At 37.3% G+C, this 26,221-nt stretch overlaps 2 protein-coding genes and 1 long non-coding RNA gene across 20 annotated transcripts; 2 read left to right on the forward strand and 1 right to left on the reverse strand.

Moving 5' to 3' along the window:
* Positions 1–1,027: 1,027 nt before the first annotated feature.
* Positions 1,028–16,460, forward strand: LOC130996012 (uncharacterized). Of its 15 annotated transcripts, none has more exons than XM_057921545.1 (16): positions 1,028–1,364; positions 1,447–1,697; positions 1,783–2,014; positions 2,889–2,968; positions 3,680–3,718; positions 4,303–4,321; positions 5,541–5,594; positions 11,913–12,040; positions 12,123–12,191; positions 12,506–12,591; positions 13,684–13,793; positions 14,047–14,097; positions 14,583–14,641; positions 15,568–15,612; positions 15,692–15,766; positions 16,035–16,460. In XM_057921545.1, exons 2-16 carry the CDS (start codon positions 1,542–1,544, stop codon positions 16,152–16,154), a joined length of 1,323 nt encoding a protein of 440 aa, XP_057777528.1. In that variant the 5' UTR covers positions 1,028–1,364; positions 1,447–1,541; the 3' UTR covers positions 16,155–16,460. The 15 variants fall into 15 exon arrangements, 12 of the variants coding, with proteins under 12 accessions (XP_057777528.1, XP_057777588.1, XP_057777545.1 ...); XM_057921540.1 differs by having other exon boundaries at positions 1,055–1,364; positions 12,120–12,191; XM_057921539.1 differs by having other exon boundaries at positions 1,055–1,364; positions 1,452–1,697; positions 12,120–12,191.
* A 2,640-nt stretch (positions 16,461–19,100) lies between these two features.
* On the reverse strand, positions 19,101–21,023 carry LOC130996419 (protein RETICULATA-RELATED 3, chloroplastic-like). 4 transcript variants are annotated; one of them, XM_057921817.1, is made up of 2 exons: positions 20,863–21,023; positions 19,101–20,488 (listed from the first exon to the last, which is right to left on the reverse strand). In XM_057921817.1, exon 2 carries the CDS (start codon positions 20,421–20,423, stop codon positions 19,347–19,349), a length of 1,077 nt encoding a protein of 358 aa, XP_057777800.1. In that variant the 5' UTR covers positions 20,424–20,488; positions 20,863–21,023; the 3' UTR covers positions 19,101–19,346. The 4 variants fall into 4 exon arrangements, with proteins under 4 accessions (XP_057777800.1, XP_057777798.1, XP_057777801.1 ...); XM_057921815.1 differs by having other exon boundaries at positions 20,778–20,949; XM_057921818.1 differs by having other exon boundaries at positions 20,891–20,918.
* A 1,858-nt stretch (positions 21,024–22,881) lies between these two features.
* Positions 22,882–25,493, forward strand: LOC130997057 (uncharacterized). The gene is made up of 3 exons (XR_009092905.1): positions 22,882–23,038; positions 24,097–24,428; positions 25,173–25,493. It is a non-coding gene; the product is annotated as an uncharacterized LOC130997057 (long non-coding RNA).
* The last annotated feature ends 728 nt before the right edge of the window (positions 25,494–26,221 follow it).

Raw genomic sequence — 26,221 nt, forward strand, 5'->3', positions numbered from 1 at the left:
CCGTGTTGAGTAGCTCCCTTGAGCTGCACAGGCGAGTCTGCGCTGCTGAGTAACTTGGGTAGTCTGCGCTGCCAAGTCCCTTCGTCTACGCTGCCGGGTCCCTTTATTATCTGAGGTCTTCAATTAAACCTGCGCTGGTTGGCTTCCTTCAATAAGAATAATAATAATAATAATAATAATAATAATAATAATCAGGTAAGATATTCTTGTATTGCCAAACACAACGCTGATGAGTATTCTAGTCCTCATCAAAAATCATGTACTATATCATGCATTTTACACCATTCTATCTGCTTCTCGATCCACTTTCCTCAAAGTCTTGAAACAAACACTGCATTACTAAATTGTTGAAGTACTATTTCCCTTTAAGTTCCGATCCACCATTTTCTGTAACAGAGCCCAAATACCCTATTGCCATCCATTCTTGTATCAACCTCTCAACATTGATTCGTGAATCTTTAGAATAGGCAGCACAATATGAAAAACAATGCTTAAGTGCTGGCGACAATTCATTGTAGCTTAAAATCAAATGAGGGAAAATGTATTTTTTCGCCTTCTCCAATTGCCATATTTCACTCTCTAATATATTCCCCCATTCTTTCAACAAGGCGTCGGGCGAGGAGATTACGTATTTCCGGCCAATTGGCAACAAGGCGGTGAAGGCGGCGACGAGTACGCCAAGAAGAACAAGCTCAAGAGAGAGATCTACGACGATCGGATCTTATTCATGAAGAAGGATGGCATGGATCTGGAAACTCTCTAAATTCACAAGGCTCGGGTGGCGAAGATCGTAGCTAGGATGAAAGAAACGAAAGATCTGTAGGTTTTAATTAAGTAATTTTAAATTATTCCTTTAGCTTTTTTTTTAATGTAATTTTTAGGATTTTAAATTTAATGCAATTTAATTTTGAAATAAATTGTGTTGTTTAAATTTGTGTAATTAAATTTAAATGAAAATATAAAAATTAAAACTAAAAAAATCAAATTATCTATCAAGTCATTCTAGTGTCGCCTTCCTCCTTACCCATTGTGGTCCCCTTATATCAAGTAATCGGAGTTTGGATGCTCTTATATTTTGATGTTCATTTTGTAAACAAAATTGAGATAATTTTGTCAGAAAATAAGAACAGACCGGCGCAGTCCATCTTTTCTCCTCACCCTCCTCACCTCCCCGCCGATAGCCACCGCCTGTGCCCGTTTATTTTCCCTTTCTGACTAATCCAGTCGGCGTGCCGCAGCCACCCTTACTCTCCTCAGGCCGCCGCTGAGTGACTGCGGGCCGCGTCCAAAGCCACCTCTCTACAACTACCTGGCTGGGGGCTGGAGCCCCCTCCAAGCCCTGGGTTCTTACTTAGATAGTTTGGGTAGTGTGTCGTCTGTATTCCTATCCGCCTTATTTTTTAATTTTATTTTAAATGACGAGCGCTTTTTTTTTTTTTGGTTAAGAAAAGCAGCTAATTTTGATTGAAGTTTGACGCAAATGTCCGCTACTCTTTCTGTGCCGTATCCCTCAAAATGCTTAGATAAATAGGCTAGTTTTCATGGCTTGCTTTCAAATTCCGCACCAACAACTTCATATTTTCTGGAGGACGTCTTATTGCTGCGGGAGGAGTCTCTCTGTGAAACAGAAGTTAGGCCACAAATTGACGTCTAGTGGAGATTCAGGAAGGTCATATTCACGCCTTCTTTTTAAAAAGGTAGTATCATTCATCACTTTTTACTACACTATTCACCTAGCATTTTATGATTTCTGTTATTCTAGTTGTCTGATTGTTTATTTAGGACTCATGCAAAGTGAGACCTAGTTTGAGTTCTGGATTTTGTAAAGTTCTGCAACCTATCTGTTTGAGAGGTGTCAGTACAGCTGCTCAAAACGCAACGCTTAGCCAAAGTACACTTCTTGATACTGCTCCACGTGAAGATGGTTCCACCGCCGCCCTAAATCCATCAAATGGCAGAGTAATGCTCATTGATGGCACTTCAATCATGTATAGAGCCTATTACAAGCTTATTGGTATGTACAATGATCAGTGTATTCCGATTAATTTATATAATTATGGACCCCTAAATGATTGTTCTGGAATTGCTGGTGTTGTGTTCATTTCTTTTTCAATTTTATTGGGCGATGCTTACCATACATGACCAAATGCTAAGGAAGAGAAGTGAAAGTGAATTGGAGTTAATATGAGATTATTTGATCAAGAAAATATTAGAACTTATAGGCAGATCTAGTGTGATAAAACCTTCAACATAACTTTTTAATTGTTTAGTGATCATCAAGCACACTTGCTCCACCTGATACAAGATATGTTTTATTGTTGTTATATCACCACTTCGTTACTATTGTACATAGCTGGTTTAAGTGGGTTTTTTTCAGCCTTCTTTTGCCATAGAGTGCATATTGATTAAAAGCTGCTTAGTGCTTAAATAGGAATTATAGGAAAACAACAGAGAGACTATGTAATCCCTTTATATCAAATGGCCAACCCAACATGATGTCTAGGCATTCGCTAATTTCCTTGATAATCCATTTTCTGCAATATACTCTTATTGATAAAACAAGCTCATAATTTGTCCCTAAAACAAACTAATAAAAAACATAACTATAAATAAATTGTTCGACCAATTGACTTGATTTATGGTTATCTGAAAAGAACCCAGAAGGAATTCTATTTCTATTGAGAACTTTGATCAGCTCCACTGCCTATACGTATGCTAGCTTAGCTGTGGTTGTTGGGAGCTGGCTTTCTTCCTTATTCCTCTCCTCTCTTGATGATCTACTGCGAGTTTGGGCACTCATCATTTCTGTTGTTACATTCTGTTTCTTCAAGCCGCTGCGTGTATATGCCTATGCAGTAGCTAATTAACTTGTTATGGTTCTTTTATAGCGAAATTGCACCATGGTCATCTATCTCATGCTGATGGCAATGGAGATTGGGTCCTAACCATTTTCAGTGCGTTGTCTCTGGTGAGATTTCCTTAAGGGTATATATATCTGCCCAGTTCTTTTTCCTTGAAATTTAATAGTGAATATGACACAGTGTGTTAAGAATACGAGGATTATGTGATTTTCTTAGGGCTGTCTTAAGGCCACACCTTTCATGTTATATAAGACGCCTTTCTTAAGAAAAAGAATCTAGTTATAGCCTTTTTGTGTCTCACTTATATGCATGTTTATATGTTATCTTTATTTTTTAACTGCATAGTAGTTGGTTGAATATCCTAAGGAAGAATGCAAAGCATGGCCTGTAGTGTTTTTTGTTCTGTATCTCTATGTTCATTCTCATTTGTAATGTGAGGAGCTAACTATGTTATTCTCTCGGCTAGCCACCTTTATTTTCTTTTGATGCACAAAACTGCATTCCAAGAGTTTTCTGTTTATGCTAATATCACTCATCCTCTTTTAGAAATGAATGCTGATGTTTTCATGCTGCCTACTGAAAGAGTTATCTTGGATAAACAGCATAAAAATTTATTTTCCACACCTTGCTATCTGAAGCTTTGTGCAATAAAGAAGTTAATTATGTAATTTAGCTAATAGAAGATGTACCTAAGGATGATTTCATTAAACAGCATGTTCTGCCCGGGTAAAGATCAGACTCATGTTAGTTTTGTAAATTGCTCCCTGATCTTCTATATTTTGTACTTTCTTTTAAGTTTTTTCACTGCCTTCTTGCAGATAATTGATGTATTGGAATATATCCCTTCACATGTAGCGGTATGTCCTCATTCTCCCTATAACTGGGGATAATTATTTTGTAAATAGATCAGCCAACTTAACTCTTAATATTTATATCTCCTGTACCTGTAGTAGTGGTTTCATTTGTCTTTTCCCTTCATTCTAAGGTGTTTGAAGATGTGTTCTTTCTGGTCCACTTTGTCTATTAAAATATCTGCTCCTAGAGCTGAAAAAGATCTTTTACCATAATAATGAATATAGTAACCAATAGTAGCTAGAATAACTTCTTTGTTCATCCAAGAGTTGGATTTTTCGAATACTAGAAAATTTTGCTATAATTCTATTACAGATTGAAAGAGTTATATTTTAGCTCCTCTCAACACTGGCTGCCACTATTCACTCAACAATGTCACATATACCTGATGCTATCTCTATCTTCACGAGTCTCTTTATTTTCCTTCACTCTTTTATTCTCATTTTTTGAGGACCCTGTGTCATTTGATTTCTTTTCTGCCCACGTCAGTTTTGTGCCTTTTATGCACTGACCTATTGCTGTTGATGTGTCCGCTCTAACACAAGTTTTTTTCCCTTCTGTTTTTGCTTTTATTCCATCCGACGTCCAGGTGGTTTTTGACCATGACGGTAAGCTTGCTTTTTAATTATGTTTTATTCTCTTTATTCCATTTATTTATATAGTTCCTAATTTTGCAGTTTATATCTTCTTTATTTTTAGCACTCGTCAATTATCTATGGTTATGTTCTGGTACTTGAGGGGCTGTGTGATATGCAAATATTGCAAAATCTTGTTTATTTTATCATTTATCAGGAATGGTCCAAGTTTGATTGGGTCTTTCTTTCTGTTGTCCGCCTCTAGGTTACTTTTTTGTTTCTTCAATTTTTAACAATTTATAGTTCCATATCTTTTAACTAAGGAGTTAAGCAAGCGATGAATACAGAACTCAGATTTATAAATAGTCATACTGTTGATCTCTTGTTTCTCTGTTGGAAAATTGCTGAAGTTTGATGTTTTTGTGACCTTGCCATGGTATAAACATCAATACTGGTTCACGTATTTACAATCGTCTAGAAGTACGCAACTGAGATAACTGTTACCCAGAAAGAGGAACTGTATGGTGTATTTTGATTTAATAAGGAGACTCATATAATTGAAATGCCGCTGGGTGATGTGACTTCAGCATCAGCTTTCAGTTCTATCTGGATTGTCTAATTTATTGGTCTTTGCGATATGATCAAATTGAGTAGATTTAGCTAAAAAATTTCTTTCACCTAAGTAGTGGGTACAGTTGGAAGAGCTCTGGGCTTGTAACTTCTGCTGCTTGTCAGAGCCCGTTTTGATTGGACCTGGGTGTCGTCGTGCCTGGTCATTGTGCATGCATGATGCATCTTTTCCTTTCTAATGGTTCTGTTTCAATTTAAGCTTGAACGAATCTCATTGGATCATTTAAACTAATAGACAATACTGAATTTGGTTAAGATGTTAGTGAAAAGGATAGATTGTTTGTTTTTTATAGAGAGGTTCTAAACATATGGAATCAGTTATCAGTTTCCTTTATTTTTATTAAGTTGTTGCTTCCAGCTAATGGAGAATATCCATCAAATTAATCATTACTTTTCCCATCTTATTTCATGCCTACTTGGGTGGAGGGTGGGGGAAAAGGGGGTTCAGAAAGGACCTAAAATGATGACTTTCAGATGCTATTTCTGACTATAGGGTCATAATAAATGTTTACTTATACTGACTATAGTGTAGTTGAGTATACTCCTATAATAATTTTTAACTAAAATAGATGGGTGTGGCCTTGAGCGAATTATTTTGATAAAACAAAGTTTTTCTTTACAGGGGTTCCTTATGGTCATGCGTCTCTTTCGTCCAAACAAAGTTTTGTTGGAAAAGGTATGCTATTTGATTTTTATTTTTTCTTTTTCTTCATTTATGACTAGCTAAAAAGGGAGGGCTCTTACCTAATAGTCCATATCCACGAGCAGTTACCTGGATCTCTTGATATTTTAATTGCTAATAGTAATAGGACCTGAAATTATATCCATGTTTTAACCTGAAGCTTTGAGTATGTTTCTGTCAAGCTAGGCGTCTTTTTGGAGTTTTACTTACCCAGAAATATTCATTATGATGGAGAAAAAAACTTGATCGTGCATACAAATATCTTGATGTCTGTAGAGAATAAAGATATAAAACATATTGAAGAAGAAGAAGTAGGAAGGTGTATTTATATTGGAGAAAAGAGTACATATTTATATGTAAGAGAACTATCACAACTAGGAACACTAAACCAATGTGGGATACTTATTACTATTCATAACACTCCCCCTCAAGCTGGAGCATATATGTTAATCATATCCAGCTTGATACACAACTCAGAGAAATGCTTGCCTCCCAACGGTTTAGTGAAGATATCAGCAATTTGATCTGACGAAGAAGTGAACGGAGTAGAAATAGTTTGGTTCAATACACACTCACGAATGAAATGGCAGTCAACCTCAATATGTTTAGTCCGTTCATGAAAAACTGGATTGTTAGCAATGTAAATAGCTGCTTGGTTATCACAGTGCATGGGTAATGGTTCATTGAAAGTGAATCCTAATTCCCCAAGCAGATTCTTCACACCAATCATCTCAGTTGCAGTATGAGCCATAGCTCTATACTCAGCCTCGGCTGAAGATCTAGCAACTGTTTGTTGTTTCTTGCTCCTCCAAGTTATCAAATTTCCACCCAAGTAAGTACAGTATCCAGATGTCGATTTCCGATCAATTTTAGAGCCAGCATAATCAGCATCAGAGTACCCTTCAATTTTTAGATGACCATTTTTTTTAAAGAACAATCCTTTTCCCGGAGATTTCTTGATATATCGAAGAATTCGAATAGCAGCTTCCCAATGAACTTGTTTAGGCTTATCCAAGAAACGACTAACCAAACCAACCGCAAAAGAAATATCAGGCCGTGTCACTGTCAAGTAGATAAGTTTCCCAACAAGACGTCTGTACTTAGCTTTGTCCTCCAAGAAATCTTCACTCTCATCCCAGACATTCGGGTCAATATCCATAGGAGTATCAACCGGCTTCTTTCCCAACAACCCGGTTTCTTTAAGTAAATCAGTAGCATACTTCTGCTGAGACAGAGAAATTCCATACTTGCTGTGAGCAATTTCAATTCCCAAGAAGTACTTGGGACGTCCCAAATCCTTAATAACGAATTGTTCTTGCAAGTATGCCTTTGTATCATCAATTCCTTGTACATCACTCCCAGATATAAGGATGTCATCGACATAGACAACGAGAATGACAATTCCAGAGGCTTGATGGCGCACAAAAACAGAGTGGTCAGACTTGCATTGCTTAAACCCAATTTTGCTGAGAACACTACTAAACTTGTCAAACCATGCCTTCGGACTTTGCTTAAGACCATAAATAGCCTTCTTAAGACAACACACCTTAGTAGAATCCTCCCCCTGAGCAACATACCCAGGAGGTTGCTCCATATAAACAGTTGGAGATATATCGCCATAGAGAAAAGCATTCTTCACATCAAGCTGATACATAGGCCAAGAAAGATTAACAGCCAAGGAGAACAAGATGCGAATGGAGTTCAAGCGAGCGGTGGGAGAGAATGTCTCAAAGTAATCCACACCATAAGTCTGTGTAAAACCTTTTGCTACAAGGCGGGCTTTGTACCGATCAATGGTACCATCAGCAAGAAACTTGATAGTGAACACCCAACGACAAGAAACAATAACAGCAGAAACAGGAGCAGTTGCTAGAACCCAAGTGCCACGAGATAAAAGGGCACACATCTCCTCATCCATAGCAGCCTTCCAATGCGGATGTTTGAGTGCCTCAAGGTAAGAAGTTGGAATATCTGTAGAGAAAAGGGAAAGAGCAAAAGACCGAAAAGAAAGACTCAAACAGGCAAAAGAGACATAGTTAGACATTGGATGGCGAGTGGTACAAGTACGTTTACCTTTGCGTATAGCGATAGGTAAGTCATCTGTGTTGGCAGGTTGGTCATCCTCAGAATCTGCAGAAGAAGATAACTCGGGTGGAGAACATGAGGCCGGTTCAACAACAGTCTCTGGAACTGGTGCGGGACGAGGACGACGGGTATACACTTGTAAGGGTTGAGTAGGAGGAGAAACTATCGCCGGTATAGGCAAAGGAGCAGATTGTAACTTATTTTGAGAAGTAGTGCTAGTATGAGGAAAAAAAGGAAGAGATTCAAAGAAGGTGACATCGGCACAGACATAGTGACGTTTGGTAAGAGGGTCAAGACATCTATACCCTTTCTGTGTTCTAGAATACCCGAGAAAAACACACTTAATAGAACGAGGAGATAACTTATCTAACCCAGGACTTAGATCATGAACAAAACAAACACACCAAAAAATGCGAGGAGGGACAGGGTAAAGAGGTTTGTCAGGATGAAGATACGAAAAAGGAATATCTCCATGAAGCACACTAGAAGGCATTCTATTAATGAGAAAACATGCCGTAAGAACAGCATCACCCCATAACCACTTAGGAACCCGCATATGAGACATAAGAGTACGAGCAACATCCAAAATATGACGGTGTTTTCGTTCTGCAACTCCATTTTGTTGGGAAGTTTGTGAGCAGGAAGTTTGATGAATTATGCCACGAGAATCACAAAAAGATGAAATAGATTTTTGAGTGAATTCAAGAGCATTATCAGTGCGAAGAATACGCAAATCGACAGAATATTGAGTTTTTATTTCATGATAAAAAGAGTTTAGTATAGCAGGGACTCCAGTTCTCTGTTTGAGCAAATACACCCATGTCATACGCGAATAATCATCAACCAAGACCATAAAATATCTGAAACCCCCTCTAGACTCAACTCGACTCTGACCCCAAACATCACAATGAACAAGCTCAAAAGCAAAAGAACTACGTTTATCAATTCTAGAAGAAAAAGATGTGCGATGGTGCTTGCCCAACTCACAAGACTCACATTGAAATTCAACAGACGAAGTAGGAATTAAACTGCGAAGACTAGACGGCGACGGATGACCAAGGCGACAATGCCACTGATATGGAGTCACGGTGGCAGAGAGAGCACGCGAAGGTGCCGAAATACCATAATCCAAGTAGTAAACCCCGTCACGCTCATGTCCTCCACCAATCGTCTTCTTCGTCTGCAGGTCCTGAAAGGTAACAAAGGTAGGAAAAAAGGTGACAGAGCAATTGTGAGTTTTGGTAAGTTGACTAACCGATAATAAGCTAACGGGAAATTTAGAAGCAAACATGACATTGTTAAGAGTTAATTGAGGAGTAGGACGGACAACACCACTCCCCGTCACCGAAGAATAGGTGCCATCAGCGACACGGACAGAAGGTAAGGATGAAGGAGTAAAAGATGTCAAAAGAGATTTAGTACCAGTAATATGGACAGAGGCACCAGAATCTACCAACCAAGACTTACCATGAGACACTGCAAACGCACCTGCAGAAGCAACTATAGGAGAGGCTGCACTAGTAGATGGAGCAGTATCAGATGACAAATTGATGGATTGGATCAGTTTGTCGTATTGAGCCCGTGAGAGCGAGACCGTATCATCACTGGAGGAAGACTGAGGATCAGGAACAACTGTATGAGCCCGACCTGGTTTGCCAAAGGTTTTTCAACAATTTTCAGAAGTGTGGTTGGTTCGGTGGCAATACTCACAATAACGATCAGAACCGTGACCTCGGCCACGACCTCGTTCACCACTACGGCCACGACCACGACCACCGTAAGAATTTTGACCGTGAGCATAATTTTGATTCTGAACAGCCTGGCTGGAGGGCGAAAAAGAGGCATTAACATGAGAATTCTGACCGCGAGCAGCCATGGCAGAAGAATTAGGTGAAGTAGCATCATCGGTACGACCAGTGGAAACCCGCAACACACGAGATAAGGCATTGGATAATGATGGAACATTATCACTTGATAACAGGCTGTCACGAACTGGTCGGAGATCAGCATCCAAACCTGATAAGAATTTGGCAACCATGAACTCTTCCCACTGTGTGGCCCGCTGAGTGACAGAACAGGATAGTGGATGATAAACAAGAATTTCATCAGCAAGTCCCTTGAGTGTAGAGAAATAGTCATTAATTGATTGGCCAGACTGAGTATGAGAGAAAAGTTTCTCATATAACTCGAAGACACGAGATACGTTCTTGTCATTGGAATACATCTGCCGCAATGTATCCCACATGTCCTTAGCAGTTTCTAAGAACATGATATTCTTACTAACAAAGTCTTCAAGACTATTCAAAAGCCAAGTCATGACAGCACAATCGTCGGCACTCCAGGCATCATATTTGAGATCCGTAGAAGCAACTGGATCACTTAGAACATGTGTTTTCTTTTTCTGAGAGCCTAAGAACAATAGAAAGGCACGAGACCAGAGAAGATAATTGGAACCATTCAATTTTATGGTGGTTCCTAGGGCAGCGGATTTTGAATCAGACATGATGTAAAAGGATTAGAAAACTGAAACCCTATATAGAGAATAGACAGCAGCGGTGGCTGAGAACAAAAGCTAGAGAGGGAGGCTGTGCAACGGGGAGACCCGAGCAGCAATAGTAGTGCCAGCCGGAGAGATGAAGGAAAACAAAGAAGAACAAAATTTTCTGATGTGGAAGATCAGACAATGCTGCAACCACAGAGCATACTTATAGGAATAGAAAAAAAAATATTCATAAATACGTAAAGTACTATTCATGAATACGTACAATACTATTCATAAATACGTACAGTAGAAAAAATTATCAGGTATCTAACATGCTCTGATACCATGTAGAGAATAAAGATATAAAACATATTGAAGAAGAAGAAGTAGGAAGGTGTATTTATATTGGAGAAAAGAGTACATATTTATATGTAAGAGAACTATCACAACTAGGAACACTAAACCAATGTGGGATACTTATTACTATTCATAACAATGTCAGCACGTGCATCCTTGATTTAGGAGGACTGTTTTATTTGTTTTCTTGCTTGATTTACTTTTTTCAGTTATTTAATTTTTAGTATGGGCTATGAGCTCCTGAGCAGGCTCGAAACTTTAGGCTGGATAGATAGTTCTCGCCTGATTATGGGAGAACTAAGACCATTTAGAATTTAGTGTCGGTATCTGTGGCGCTTGGGTAGGAGATTTTCCTCGAGTTCTTGCTTTGTTCTTCTTTCAGTTTAATCCCTACAGTACTATATCGATTTCTTTGGTTTAAACTCGCTTCTCTTATCTTTTACTTTTATAATTTTTTCTTTGCTTAGTTTGTTACTGTGAACTCTGTATATTCCATGGATAAATTAAACCTGGGATTTAAAAGAAGTTAGTCAGAGCTATGTTATCTTTTAGTGGAATGTTATCTTTTGCTCCACTAAATTTTTTATGTCTGATTAAAAGTGGTAAAATAATGTTCTGGCAGTTCTGAAGCTTCCGTCATGTGATTCGATGTTGGTTTTTTTATCAGATGAAAGCTTCTCTGTCAGTGATATTCAATGGAAATATGTCCAACCATACTGATCTAATTTGGTCAATCCCCCTCCCCCACCTGGCCCACCACCCAAGCACAAGAAAAAATGTGCAACCTGAACTGATGACCCAGATTGCTTGGTAAACGGATCGTTTAAGTTGACAAACTATAAAAGAAATACTACCCTGTACCTATCTACTTGTCGTCCTAACTGCATATTACTATCGTCATGATTATCCTTCAAAATAAATGGCAATATGTTGCCGACCTGATGTGGTGGTTAAGCCAGCCACTGTATGTCGCTCGTTTCCCTTGCATTTTTCTTAGCATTATCTTACCATAAGAAGGTATTTTGATAGAAAGTGAGGGGTAAAAGAGGTGGAGCTGTAATGGAAGGTTTAGATAGGATAAAAATGGTAATTAAAAGTGGTGATGTAAGAAACAATGCGAAGGTGGGTGCCTAAGGATGGTATCACCTATTTGAAAAACCATGTATGGGCTGTTTTCCATTGAATTGAGTCTTTGAAACATACCACATACAAATTAAACTGAGTAAATTTTATAAAATCCTTATTCTTGTCATAACTGATAACTCATAAGTGAAGATCTGTAGTTGGATGTGTCTTGTAGAATTCTATAAGTTTTTATGTGAAATTATATGCATTTGTTGAAAAAAAATGCACTGGAGAAAATGGTCTAATTGGTCAATTTCTTGTAGGCATAAATTTTCGTCACACCCTATACCCATCTTACAAAAGCAATCGGCCTCCAACCCCTGATACTGTTGTCCAGGGGCTTCAGTACTTGAAAGCGTCCCTCAAGGCTATGTCTATCAAAGTGATTGAGGTACAAACACTTGCATATTAATTCTTTGTTGATAACAAAGGTAGCAGAAGCATGTGAATTTATCTTTTCATTTCTTAAGCAGGTTCCAGGTGTTGAAGCTGATGATGTAATTGGGACACTGGCCGTTAAAAGCGTCAATGATGGGTTCAAGGTACTTTTCACTGCGTTGTTTCATTAGTTCTATAATCTATTGAGGATCCAAGCAGACTTTTGTCAATGATTCTACATTAAAAAAAAACCATGTTAGGTTTCCTGTTATCTTCTGAAAGTTGAATGGAGTTCATTTTTTGCTTATCTGTTCTGTTCCAATAGCATCTAGTTTTGTGAGATATGGAAACTATTGCTGTGAACGGTATTCACATCCTAATTATTATACAACTTTCAATATCTAGTACTAGTTTTTATTTCTATCCTTTGTTCTATTCTTCATTGGCACATGACTCTTTTTTAAGATAATCGGTACAGGTACGAGTTGTCTCCCCAGACAAAGATTTTTTCCAGATACTGTCTCCTTCATTGCGCCTGTTGCGAATTGCTCCTCGTGGCTTTCAGTTAGTATTCCTCTTGGCTATTGACAAGCTTTCTGGGATCTGCCTGTTTATTTTCCTCTCTTATTTGCTATGCATGTGTGCAAGATGTCTGTAAGTTTCAGGAGTACATAATATTTGAAGGTCAACTTGTCTCAATGTTCTCTATAGCTATAGCCTATAGCCAACTGGCTGCAACTACCAACAGTTCCATTTTCTACAATGTAACTTCTGTCCTTGTTACTTCTTGCCTTACATATAATTTCATGGTAATTTTCTGAAAACTAAAACATTCAGATTCAGAAGAGATAGGCTCACATCTGAACTCCCTGATTGATTCAGTAGTTTGGTGAAAAAATTGTTAAACATGAACAATGAACTAAGGATTGTAAGTGGGCTGAGCATTAGAGTATATACTTGGTAGGCCAAGAAGAATAATTTCGGGGTCAAACTTTGAGTTTGTTTTGTTATTCCTATTTATGTTTATTTACTTTATTTTATGTTAACTATTGCAATTTCATTGTCATGGGCTGGTGGGTAGGCATTGGGCTCTCTGGGCTATTGGAGTAGTAGAGTACATATTTGCATTCTAGAGTTCAGTAGGCATGTGAAGAATTACAGTGCGGGACAAGTTTCTCGACCTAAGTATTTGGGTTTCTGCTATGGGACTTTTGTTGGTTTGAATTATTTTCTGACTCAATATTCTAGACTATTAATTTTGAAACTGGAACCTCATTTGCTGACCACAAGAATTCTTTTGACCTTATATTGTAGTACAATTTTGTAAAGAAAAATTGTACTCCCTCCATCCATGATATCGTTTCCACTTTTGTCATTTTAGTCCGTCCACCGATATCGTTTCCACTTCCATTTATAGCAGTAGGGTCCACAAACTTCACTCACAATAATAGTGGTACCCAAATTCCACTCATAACAATACCCACTACTATCCACCATTTTCTTAAAACCTGTGCCCTTCACAAAGTGGAAACGATATCATGGACGGAATGAGTAGTACTTTTTTTCTTGCTTCATGTTTAATGCTTCTGTTTTCTTATGCAACTTTTAGCTGCTTGCTTTCTCTCTTGTTCTTACTGCATTGCTTACTCATTTTAGGATGTCCTCTTTTGGGATGGAAGACTTTGCTAAGAAGTATGGGACACTGGAGCCATCTCAGTTTGTTGATGTAATTTCACTCGTGGGAGACAAGTCTGATAACATACCAGGTTCATCTATGTTTCTTTTACTAAACTTGAGAGCCAGTAGAAGACATGTATAAGAAAAACATCTGATTCAGAGAGTAACTCATTTTATGGGTTTTTTCCATTTGGGAGATTGTGGAAGATAGTTGTTTTTTCATCCACATATTGGTTACCCTGTTGATGCATTACCTCTTAAGGTCATACTTGGCTAAATTTAACAAAATTGCAACTGGACTCTGCAGGAAATTTATAAATTCATCTGTGATCTGTATTGCAGGAGTTGAAGGTATTGGAGACGTTCATGCTATTCGACTTATTACAAAGTTTGGTAGGTTTATGCGGACCTTTTTACTATTACTTAAAACCATAGCATGTTAATCTCAAAGTGTGATGATGATGGTGATAGTCGTTATTGCCCTTTTTTTAAAAATTATTTCATGATACTCTTTGCGATATCTTTCCTTGCTGCATCCATCCATGTCAAACAAGGGGGGTTGGGGGTAGAGAGGGAGAAAGGCAGCGTGTGGACAACAGCTTTCTTTTCATATGGTGGATCGGTGATAAACAAGTGCATATAAGGTACATTGGGCTCTTTAAATGTGGGGAAGTTACAGTCATCCTATTGCCTAGTGAAAAAATGAAGTCACTGTGAGATCAATTATATACTATTTTTTGCTTTTGCTTTCATTGTTGGGCAGAGGAGTTCCTTTAGATTAATAGTGCATTAGTTCTATTTTCTGAAGTTTGTATGATCTTTCTTTTCTCATTTCATGATTACGTAGTTCCTAAGTTGACCTTATTACAATTTGTTAGGTTCATTGGAAAACTTATTGCAGTGTGTTAACGAAGTTGAGGAGGAGCGAATCAAAAAGGTAGTTTGGCTATGATAGTGGTTCCTTAAACCTTTCTTTCATGAATATATATATATATATATTGATATATTTCTTCTTGCACTAAAATGATCTTGGTTGCTTGGTGTATTTTCGTGGTACTGTCGATGTTTACGAATATTCTGAAACTTCATATATAGTGCTGACTTTTGGCTTGAACTTGATCTTAATCTCTTTTTGTTATGGATATTGAATAGGTCGTTTACAGGCATACCACATTCATTCTCTTCGATGTGGCAACCCAAAAGTTGTTGGACCATGGTTGCTTTATCACTCCAAGAAGTTATTGTCATATCATACATAGGAAATTCTGAATTAGTTGATGCTACCAAAGGGAGTGATGATGTCATACATAAAAAGGGAATAGACTCGTTGGAGGAATAAAAGAATCAGATCCTTGTAAACATTAGAGAAGTAAAATTTGCAAACTGACGTAAACTGTAAATGCCCTGAGGAACTTTTCAACTTAACATTCAATTTTTTGTGCTTGGCAGTAATTGCTAGCTATATTTAGTTAAATCTTACGGTTTAGTTTAAACCTTTGAATTGAGTTATATTAGGAACTTGGGTGAGAAGGATCTTAGTAACTTATTATATTGGTTTAAAGAATGCCAGGCAAATTAGTAGCCAGCAATAGAAATTAGATTATCATGGAATGACCCTTATCAGTAGAATATTATGGAATCTCAAGGTGCTTTAAACCTAAGCTTCTCCTAAGATGGGATTTCTTTACTGTATTAATCCATTGCATTAGTCAAACAAAGGCAAAACTGTGATGCAAATTATATATTTAGAGAGATAATTATGACCTCTGTTCTATCTACTGTGTCTGTTGAATATTTTCTTGTTATCTTCTTGAAATTAAATACTCTTTTCCCTGGACTTTATGTACTATTTATTTTTTCCAGGCATTGATTGCAAATGCCGAGCAGGCTATTCTAAGCAAGAATCTTGTAAGCTTGTCTGTGTGTTGATTGATTACTTTCAAAGCTTGATACTTAAAGCTAAAGCTCCTTGCTTCATGTAATGTAGGCTATGTTACGTTCTGACCTTCCATCCTATATGGTCCCATTTACAACCAAAGATCTGACTTTTATCAAACCAGAGGTTAGTTAGAATAATGGCGTGTTCTGGTTTTATTTCTGGCAATTGCTGCAATTCTAGGTAGATTGTATTTTTGTTAGTGAAGTAGAAAAGGAAAAATGCAATTTTGATATTTTGTGGAAGGAAAATGATGCAATACATTTGAGGAAATGTTTTCTACCGTCAATGTGTAGGTATTTGTGTTGGAATATCTTGATTGAGTTTCAGTTTGTGATAGTGCATATGATTCAAGTAGTATTCTAATATGCTTGTTCGTACGTGGAATTTACAGGATGACGGGCAGAAATTCACAAGCCTCCTGATTGCCATTAGCGCTTATGCAGAAGGATTTTCTGCAGATTCTATTATTAGACGGGCTGTTAATTTGTGGAAGAAGCTTGAAAGCCAATGACCACTAATCTAAAAGGTATTTCCCAGCACTTGGAGTATGCTTGCAGTTTCTTCTGTGGTGGAAGGGAATTTTGGACACAAATTCACAGCCAATTCGACTGTTTTTGAGCATACTGTAGGTGCTAGCTCTTTGATTCCGATATCTGTTTTCCTCCAAATGAATCTCCTATATATATTTCTTTTTCATCTTAATTTTCGGATATCGTTGCCTAAAAAATTGCTGAGATGGTTTTTCTGTTTGTATGTATCTTATTTGCTTTCCCTCGCACCAATTTTAATAGCGATTTCTAATCACTATTTGATTAAATCCTGAAAACTTCTCCATAACTTTTTCTTTTTGCTGCCGTTGCTAGTTTTTTTATGTAATTTTATTTTTTATATAATGTTTTATAAATTTTTGTTAGTCTCAACTCGAGATTAATAGATAAATAATAAAATAAAGCATTCCTACCCTAACAATCGATGCTTCTTTCTTTTAAAAAAAAAGACTGGGAATTCTATCTAGATAAACAACCAAACCTACTTTATTCTAATTTCTATCTTCTGGCGGAAACTATTAAACCGTATTTATATAGTATGGAAATTTAATGATGGACGTTGTATACAAAATAATAATGACAGCAAAGTGTATATAGTGGAGAATTTATTCAAAATATTTGGGTAGCATAGCAGGACTGGGAATTTGATGCATAGTCAAAGCCACTGTTGAAGGAGGCAACAACCATAAAATACTGGAGCAGCATCCCATTCTCAAAAGGGAAAACTGTCAACAACTCTGACCTATTTTACAATTTCAGCACCACTTTCAAAAATTGGCAATTAAGTGTGTAATTTTCGGCCATTTGACTTCTTGTTTTTGACAATTCCTCGACCTCACAGTATGGAGTAGTTTGGTGGTCGGAAAGCAAATAATGAAGGAGAATTTTGACATGCATTCATGTTTTCAGATTTTTTCTGGTTAAAATAGAATGGGATCCGTGTTATTAATTTATGGGCTTTGATGTTCTTGAAAAGAGAACATTTTGACAGATAATTTCACTGACGAAGATTGCCATAAAAAAAACAATTGAAAATAATAATATAAATTATGTATTTAGAAGTTGATGTTAAAATTGCAAAATAGATCATAGTTAGTGATTTATTCAGCTGTTTTCCTTTCTAAAAAAATAAATAAAAATACTGGGGCCATTTGTATTGATTTTCTTGGGCAAGTATTTCTTAGAAGAGGCAAAACTGGAGCTGTTTTGAGCAACTGATATTCATGTTACATACACCAGGAACCAATTAAAAAATAATCAAAGATCATCTATCCTCTTCCCCTCTCTAATGTTGCTGCATCAACTTTACTAGAATTTTCCCTATTATAAGCTTACAGTGGTTAACGGTACATATCTGCAAATCAGAGAATACACTATTCTTCAACAGTCACCTCCACTTCTGTGGCTGATTATTTTGAGATATAATTAAAAATGAGCGGCGATTCAGAATTACAGATATATTTGAGTGCTTGTCTGTTTCAAAACACCTCTTGCTGGGGTTTTTTGTGAAAAATTAAAATAGTTGGACAAAGAACTAGTATTACTGAAACAATTTGTTCTAAAAGTATTTTCAGAAAAAAAAAAAAAAAACTTCTAAAAGTTATAAAGAACTATTACTGAAACAATTTATTCTAAAAGTATATTCAGCAAACAAAAAAAGAGAGAGAGGACTTTTAAAAGATAATGGGCCACATGCTACAAGCCTAAGTCAGACCACGAGGAGAAAGCCGGGAGGAGAAAGCCACAAAATATTTGTATGAGCCCAATGGATCATCCAATTTTCAGATTCAGCCATTATAGTACTCCATCCATCCCACGAATCTTGACACGTTTTTCTTTTTGGGCCGTCCCACGAATCTTGACACGTTTCCTTTTTTGGTAATAATTATTACATTCTCTCTCCTACTTTATCACCTTTATTATATTCTCTTTCCTACTTTTATTACATTCTCTCTCATACTTTATCAATTTTACTTTATTAATTACACACTTAAAACACTAATCTACAACTCCTTAATTCTCGTGCCCAACCCAAACGTTTTATCACCTTTATTATATTCTCTTTCCTACTTTTATTACATTCTCTCTCATACTTTATCAATTTTATACTTTATTAATTACACACTTAAAACACTAATCTACAACTCCTTAATTCTCGTGCCGAACCCAAACGTGTCAAGACTCGCGGGACGGAGGGGAGTAATTATTTATGGGATATAATTCTATTAATAGCCCCATTTTAATCTTTATAGCCACTATTTAAAAATAATTAAAAAAATTTCCTATATTTTCCCCTATATTTAAATATGAAAGTTATAACGAGTAAAATAAGTCGGGTTTAGTTCGGTCTCATTAAAAATTCGCAACTTATGTTTGAAACAGGATATCTAGAAATAGGTAACGGTCTAAAAAACTTGTTTAATTTGGTTTTTAGAAACATTTGAACTGCTCATACATTTTCTCATTAAAAATTCGCTTTAATTTTGTTTTTAGAAACATTTGAACTGCTCATACATTTGCTCATTAGAAAGTCGCAGTAACCGTTGGCACTTAAAAAAAATGAAGATAATTAGGTACCAATAAATGTCCTTCCAACTATAAAACTAACATAGTATGCATGTCCATATATCACCCTAATTCAAGAACTAAGATTGACAGCAGGTAGCAACTAGAAATAAAATTGACAGCAGATAACAACGAGAACTAAAATTGACAGCAGGTAACCAACGATGCGAAATCAAGAACAAACACCCAAATATGCAAATTTGAACTACCTACGCATAAATTTATCTATAAGAAGCTATAAAGTGCTTCATATAGAAATAAAAATGAGATGCTAAAGATGAATGGAAGCTCCCACCCAAAAGTAGCTCCCATCGAAAACTTGCATCGGAATTGACACAGAAACAACCATCAAAACCATTCCTTTATTTCTTAGTTCTTTAAGTTCCTAAAGCAGACGATTGTACAAAAAAGGGAACTAATTTAAGAAAACAGACCAAGTAATTTTAGTCGCCAACATCAACTAGCATATGATTTCAAGCAGAGCAGCACACTGACTGGATAATCACGATAAGCAAGCATCCAGTCAATCATAAGTACGGAGAAGAAACCCAGAATTTGAGATTAAGGGTGAGACCATCTCCAAAGGGCAATCATTTTGAGGTGGATTCCCTAACTAGGAACTCGTCCGATTCAGCCTCGCTAACCAGTTTCTCCCTCTCGTCACCCTTCCCTCCATCGACACTCTGTGACCCGGTCAACCTGGCCAAGACTACAAAAGACATCCCTCCAAGAATGTTGTTCAAGCATCTCAAACCGACCACGGAGGTCTTGAAAAGAACAGGCGAAACTCCCTTGGCTAACAAAAACTCGATCCCATTCAAGGTTTGGTATCTGAGATTGCTGCTGACGCCCATGTGGATTGCCCAAGTGACAGCATTCAAAACTGTTGGTGGAGCTTTGTTTGGCGTCTCAAAACTAGGATCCATCTTCTTCCTCATCTTGATCAACCCGTTGGAGAGAGCAGTGCCAACAAGTCCAGCTGCAAACCCAACAGCTGCAAATACAGTGCCTTTGTACACAAAAGTCCCCAGCCTACTCAACACGCTGTATGCCCCGGGTTCAAACATATGGCTCGTTGGAGAACTGGCGAAAATGCCGGGTAAAGATATACTTGCAGAGGACATGGTTGGGGCCAAGAGATACATAAGCACGAAATTCATGATGGACCCAACAACAAGCGTAGAAAACACAAAGTCCAGCTCATTGAGCCCGAAATTCGGGCGCGAAGCCATGTCTCCTAAACAGCAAGCACTAACACCCACCAACTCCTCCATGAGAACTTTGAAGGGGAACTGCGGATCAGCAGCAACCCTCGATCTCCATCCATTGAGAAAAGCCCCAATAGGTCCAAAACTGTCCGATGAAGATTTGGATTCATCTGAATCTCCTCCACCACCGTTCCACCCTCTATTTCCACCATCATCTCCACCACTACCTCGTCCAACGCCAATATCTCCACCGCCTCCAGCACATGGTAATTGAAATTTACTTTGTAGATCAAGACTCCCCATTAAATTTCCACTGCATTTCAATGAGGGAAAGGAGACAGAACTCGCGGAAGTCTTATCGGCGAATATTGGGGAAAAACTGGCAAACTCGCGACCACCGCTGGGGCGGCTGTAGTGGCACGCAAGTGGGGAGAAGCGAAGCTGAGCCATCGCCGCCATCTATTCTCACTTAAAAAACTGCTAAACTGATCAAGGAGATCACTCGTCTAACCCCAAAATCGATTCTGGAAACAGTATAAACAAAGCAAATCTCAGATCGCAGGTACAAAAACAGATTACGGCATAAATCCAGCAAAAACTGATGCAGTCAAGACAAGATCTTTAGCAGAGAAATGCATGCGCAAAGACACATAAAGCGGAGATCATCAGCTTCGATCTCTAAAACCCTAATTTAGACAGAAATAAAGTCGATTCAAGCAGCACCGGGAATCTTACGCTGCGCCAACTTACTCAAAGTGAAAAAAACAAAAAACAAAATCTTACGAAGTGACATCACAAGCGCACGAATCAAACCTTAAGTAAAAAATCGTCAAAAAAATAAGGTTCTACTTGCGAAAAAATGGGAAATAGGGAAATTAAGAAATTATATGAGTGTAACCATCTATTAAGGTTGTAGAGGTGTATACTGCATCACTTCTTGAGAGAGGGGTGAGAGAATTAAAGAGGGGAGTTGGTGGGACGTATTTATATAGCAGCCGGCGACTCTTGGGCCCTCTCACCTAATTTTGCCCTCTCAATTTAAGAGAGGAGGGCCTTTTGAGGCCCACTACTATTACAAATTCTAAGGGAAGTCCTCGTTCATTATAAAAACTAACACGTATTCTTTCGTCCGTGTCACCACGAATAATAAAATTAAATACTCTCAATTTTATCATAAATATTTTATTCTCCATAATAAAATATCTCATTTTTTTAAAAACATATATTCTCTATACTTAATATTTAAATAATTTGCATCAGTCCATTTTATCTATTAATTACATATTTTTTAATCTCTATGGTCAAAAGTAATGAGAAATTTGTAATATACTCCCTCCGTCCCGTTAATGAAGTCCCCTTTCTTTTGGGCACGGGTATTTAGGAGAGTTAAAGTGAATGTAAAAGTAGTAGGGACCACATAATTAGTACTTTATTTAATGTTATTTTATTTACTAATTCAATTGACTAATACAACAAGGAATATACTAGCAAAATAAAAAAACTGGAAATTAATCAAAATCATTTCCGGTGGTCTCTCCGGCCACCTTCTGGAAATTTTATCTCTCACAGACCACCTTCTCTCTCCGGTGGTCTCTCTCCGGCGATCTCCGGCGGTCTCTCTCCCAGATCTAGCAAAATTGAGTCCGGCGCATGGGTAGAGAACCACCATGGCCAGAGATCTGTCCGCCGCCACCACCAGCGCCCTCTTCCTTCCCTATTCTCTCCGTCTCCGTCTCCGGCGACAACCGCACCACCCTCTGTAAATATGCAACACCACCCCAACAACCAAAACCAGACAATTTTTCCTAAATACCTGCAAATCCCTAAATTATTTGAGCAGATCTGCCCGCGGTGGAAGGAGGCGCAGGAGGAGGCGCGAAGCGGCGGTGGCGTTGGAGTCGGTGAAGACGGAAGCGCGAGGCGGCGCGAGTTGCGTTGGCGGCGGAGACGCGAGGCGGAGCAGGAGGTGTTGGAGGCGGCGCGAGTTGCGTTGGCGGCGGAGACGCAAGGCGGAGCAGGAGGTGTTGGAGGCGGTGGAAGGTGGAAGGGTGAGAGGAACGGTGGCGCGGAGGTGTTGGAGTCCGGCGCAGTGGTGGTAGAGGCGGTGAAGGTAGAGAGGTGGGAAGCGGTGGAAGAGGATGGCGGTGGAGGCGATTCAGAGAGAAAATAGAGAGAGCAGGTGGGTTGAGACGAGAGAGAGAGAGAGAAAAGTAAGTGGGTAGAGAGAATTAATTAAATGCTTAATTGAGTTCTAATTAATGCCAAAAAAGGAAAGAGGACTTGTTACATGGGACGGCTCAAAAAGGAATACGGGACTTGAATATTGGGACGGAGGGAGTAATGTTTCATACATAACATTTAGTAAATTTAGTAAATGTGATGGAGGGAGTAATACGTAGGGGTGAGCTGAAACCGAACCGACCGATTTGATTTTGGCAGATTTGAAATATACTACTCCTTCCGTCCCATTGATCTTGTCTCGTATTCTTTTTTTGTTTGTCACACTGATCTTGTCTCATTTCTATAAATAGTAACAATTAGCTAAACAATAAAAATTCTTAATTACTTTCTCTCTGCTACTTTATCACTTTATCACCTTCTCTTTCATATTTTATCACTTTATTACATTCTCTCTTCTACTTTATCATCTTCCATCTCCTACTTTATCAATTTTATAGGAGTACTTTATTACCTACACACTTAAAACACTAATAATATTCTTCGTAATAATTATGTCGAAATTAAATGGGACAAGCCTAATGGGACGGAGGGAATATATTTTAAGCGGTCGGCCATTTTTTTTTAAGATCAATCGATCGGTCGATTTGTGCAAAATCGATTGGTCTCATCGGTCGGCAGAACCGACCCTTATTACGTTTTTCAAAAAGGGGGAGTATTAGTAAATCGGATCTGGATTTGGCAAAGCGGATAGCCCGACCCATTAAATATTTCTGAATTGGATCAATTGATCTAAATCATATTCAAAATAGTAAAATTTCCATAGCAAAAAAGCACGCGGAGAAGAAAACCTCAGACCAAGTTTCTTTCCGCCGTCCGTTGCCGGAAATAACATGGTAATTTTCATTATTATAACTCTTATCAGTAAATGCTTGTATACATCTGGAAATGTCTCTATGATGGGTATCAAACTAGGTCGGGGCTCTTGATTTGAACCTAATTTATTTAGTAATCTGTTGATTTTATTGTTGTATTTGTCTGTGTTAATCTATACTTTTGCTTTTAGTGATCAGTGAATTGTCTGAATCTTACGGATTGATAGATGCATGTTAACTGAAGTAAGTGAATGCACAGTTGCAGATGAAGAATCTTTAGGTTTAACTTATTTGATTTTTATTTTTTGGGGTGGGAGGACAATGAATTTGAAATATGTTGAACTTAGCAACAAAAAGCAAAATCTCAAGTTGATGTTCAATTGCAGTTGGAATATAGAATTGTGATTTATATGACCAATTTTGATGTAGCATAGAATTTATATATCCGCATTGCTATAATTTATCTTTAACATGCTTTAAACTTTGCAAGGAATTGTTATTGGGTTTGATTCGTTTGACTATGCTTGTTCATTTTATAGTAGCATGCATATAAGAGCTGTTCTCAATTCTCAATATTGGGGGTAATAATATTTTCCAAGTTTGTTTAATTATCAATACTTGTGGAATATATTTTGGATACTGGGAGTGGGATCAAGAAGCATGTGTTGATGATTTGTTTTGCAACGACCTATGTGTTTTCAAAGACATGTATAACTGTATATGCTATCATGTGATTCATGTTATGGACTTGTGGTTAATGTGGATAAATTTGATCGTAAATTCTTTCTCAGTCTTTTTTTGGTTTGTTTTACAGTGGTACAGTTAGATATATGAATGCTTAAGTATTATAACAATTTCTTAGTGTTCTGGAAAAAAAAAATGCTACCTTTTCAATGGAAGAGACAAACATGTTTTTCATATTGAAAGAAGAAAAATAGAAGATAGAAAATGCGACCAAATATGTTTGCATGTATAGACTAATGTGCATCTCCTGTTTGCATTGTCAAATGCCTAGATCAATTATCTATATTAACTAAAATAGCAGCAACTGTTGCTAATCTTTCATTTTCTTTTGTTAGGTACGGTTACAGCCTGATCCCTTCCTCAATGAACTCACCAATATGTTTGAGCAGACTACAGAAAAGGGCTCTGTGTGGGTTACTTTGAAGCACTGTGAGTGTTCATCTTTCAATGCACGTTCTTTTTTGTTTTTACCTTTTTATACCTTTTCGTAGACAGATTTTTAACTACTGCAGCTGTTGGAAATAAAGAGTAGTCTGTTTCTTCCTTTGACTATCTCCAACTTCTGACAAGTCCAAGGTTAAGAGGAATAAGATGAAGACGGCTGGGAAAAGATTGAATATAAGTGCCTCATTCGAGCTACAGATGGAAAGAAACGATTTCAACAATGGTATACACTATACTATCTTCCTTTCCCTTTCATATTTTATATTCATTCTATTTCCAACTCATTCTTTATGAGAACAGTCAATCATATTGAAAAGTGATGTTGAGGGAATAAGTTTTGTTCAGAAACGGGTTGATCATATTGCATCAGTGACGTTGTGGTTGCCTGTTTTGCCAATTCCATTCATACATTTTGAATAAACTCTGCTATGACATATATGCATTTACAGACAAGGGCGATTAGGATCTTTTCTATTCTTTGAGATAACTCTTTTATTCTTCGAGCTTATCTCAAAAGAGTTTCGATCCTAGCTAGGGAGACTTCATATGAGCTTAGTGATCTTATTTTTGTTCCATATAAGTTATAACAGCTTGCCAGACAGCCTTGGAAGGAAAGTTTGACATATGAGTAGTTGAATAACTTTCTCCAAATGAAAAACCCTCTACAGATAATTTTAATGCACCAATTCTTCATCTTAATTATCATGTCTAGAATGGACATACTATTATCCCGTTGAAAAATGACGTAAACACCAGTCTCCTGCGTTCTTCACATGTAATTCACAACCAATTTTCATCAAAGTTTAACTAATTTCTGTTTAGATTTGTCATCTGTTTTGAGGTCAAGATGCCTGGAAGCTTAGATAGTTGATGGTTTCAAACTTGCTTAAATGTTGTCATCGATAATTGCTGCCCACAATTGTTGTCAGGACTACTTTTACTGAAAGACACTTGATTTGAATGTCAGGTTGGTCCAAAAGATCACCAACGATTCCAGTCGAGTTATGCAACTATCTTGAAAGCCCGGATGACTACTTTGAAAAAGAGGGAGAGGAAGGACAAGCGAAAGGCAGCAGATTCTGATAAAAAGCAGGACCAGAAGATGCAATCAAAACAACTAAACTGGATTGCTTGAATGAGTTTCTTTCAATTGTTCTTTTTTATCGTTTATATTGTATGAATACATCTCGAGTCATTTGATATTAAGAAATCTTAACAATTTTTGAGAGGTTTGATAATCGAACTTTGTTGCGGATTACACAGTATACACAATTTGACCATTGCTTTATGCATTCTATGTTTCGGGTGGTGATTCTGCTCACCATTTTAATGTGTGAAGTGATATTTGTGCTCTATATTTTGTACAGTTAGGTTATCACATTTTGTTCATGTTGTTTTCATGCGCAAATCTGTATTAGTTTATTTATTTATTGAATGAGAATTCTTCTTATACAAGCCGTGCATCAAGGTTGTAATGCGCCAGACAGACCAGACAAACATGCCTTTTTTATTGTATATTTATTTGTATGTTTAGACCTTAATGATATACTACATGGCAATTACAAAATTGGACATAGCAACTAGAGTTTTCGATGGCCTATGACCGATTGTATCCGAGATCGAGTCCATTAATCTATTTGAGTTAATATTCATTTGAGACTTTATTTATTAGTGACATCATCTTTTATTTGGATTTTTTTTATTATTATTAGAATGGTGACAACACCAAACCCATAACCCATTCCCCTTTTTCTAATGTCTACCAAAAGGAAAGATATGCCATTTTCGTAAATTTGAATCGTACTCACATTCACTAACATACTTGTTCATATTTTTATTATGAACATCGTAAAAAATGCAAATATACATTCTAAGCATTTAAACGACAATTTGCCAGTAGGCAAGTTCATTTATAAAATCTAAAACTATGACTTGTCGCATTCTGGCAAAGTGCTGTTTAGTGTTGGTATAATTAAATAGATAAAAAAAAAACTTCAAGTTGTAGTTTTTCAAATT

This window comes from Salvia miltiorrhiza, chromosome 1 (genome assembly GCF_028751815.1).
Source record: "Salvia miltiorrhiza cultivar Shanhuang (shh) chromosome 1, IMPLAD_Smil_shh, whole genome shotgun sequence".
NCBI classification, from domain to species: domain Eukaryota; kingdom Viridiplantae; phylum Streptophyta; class Magnoliopsida; order Lamiales; family Lamiaceae; genus Salvia; species Salvia miltiorrhiza.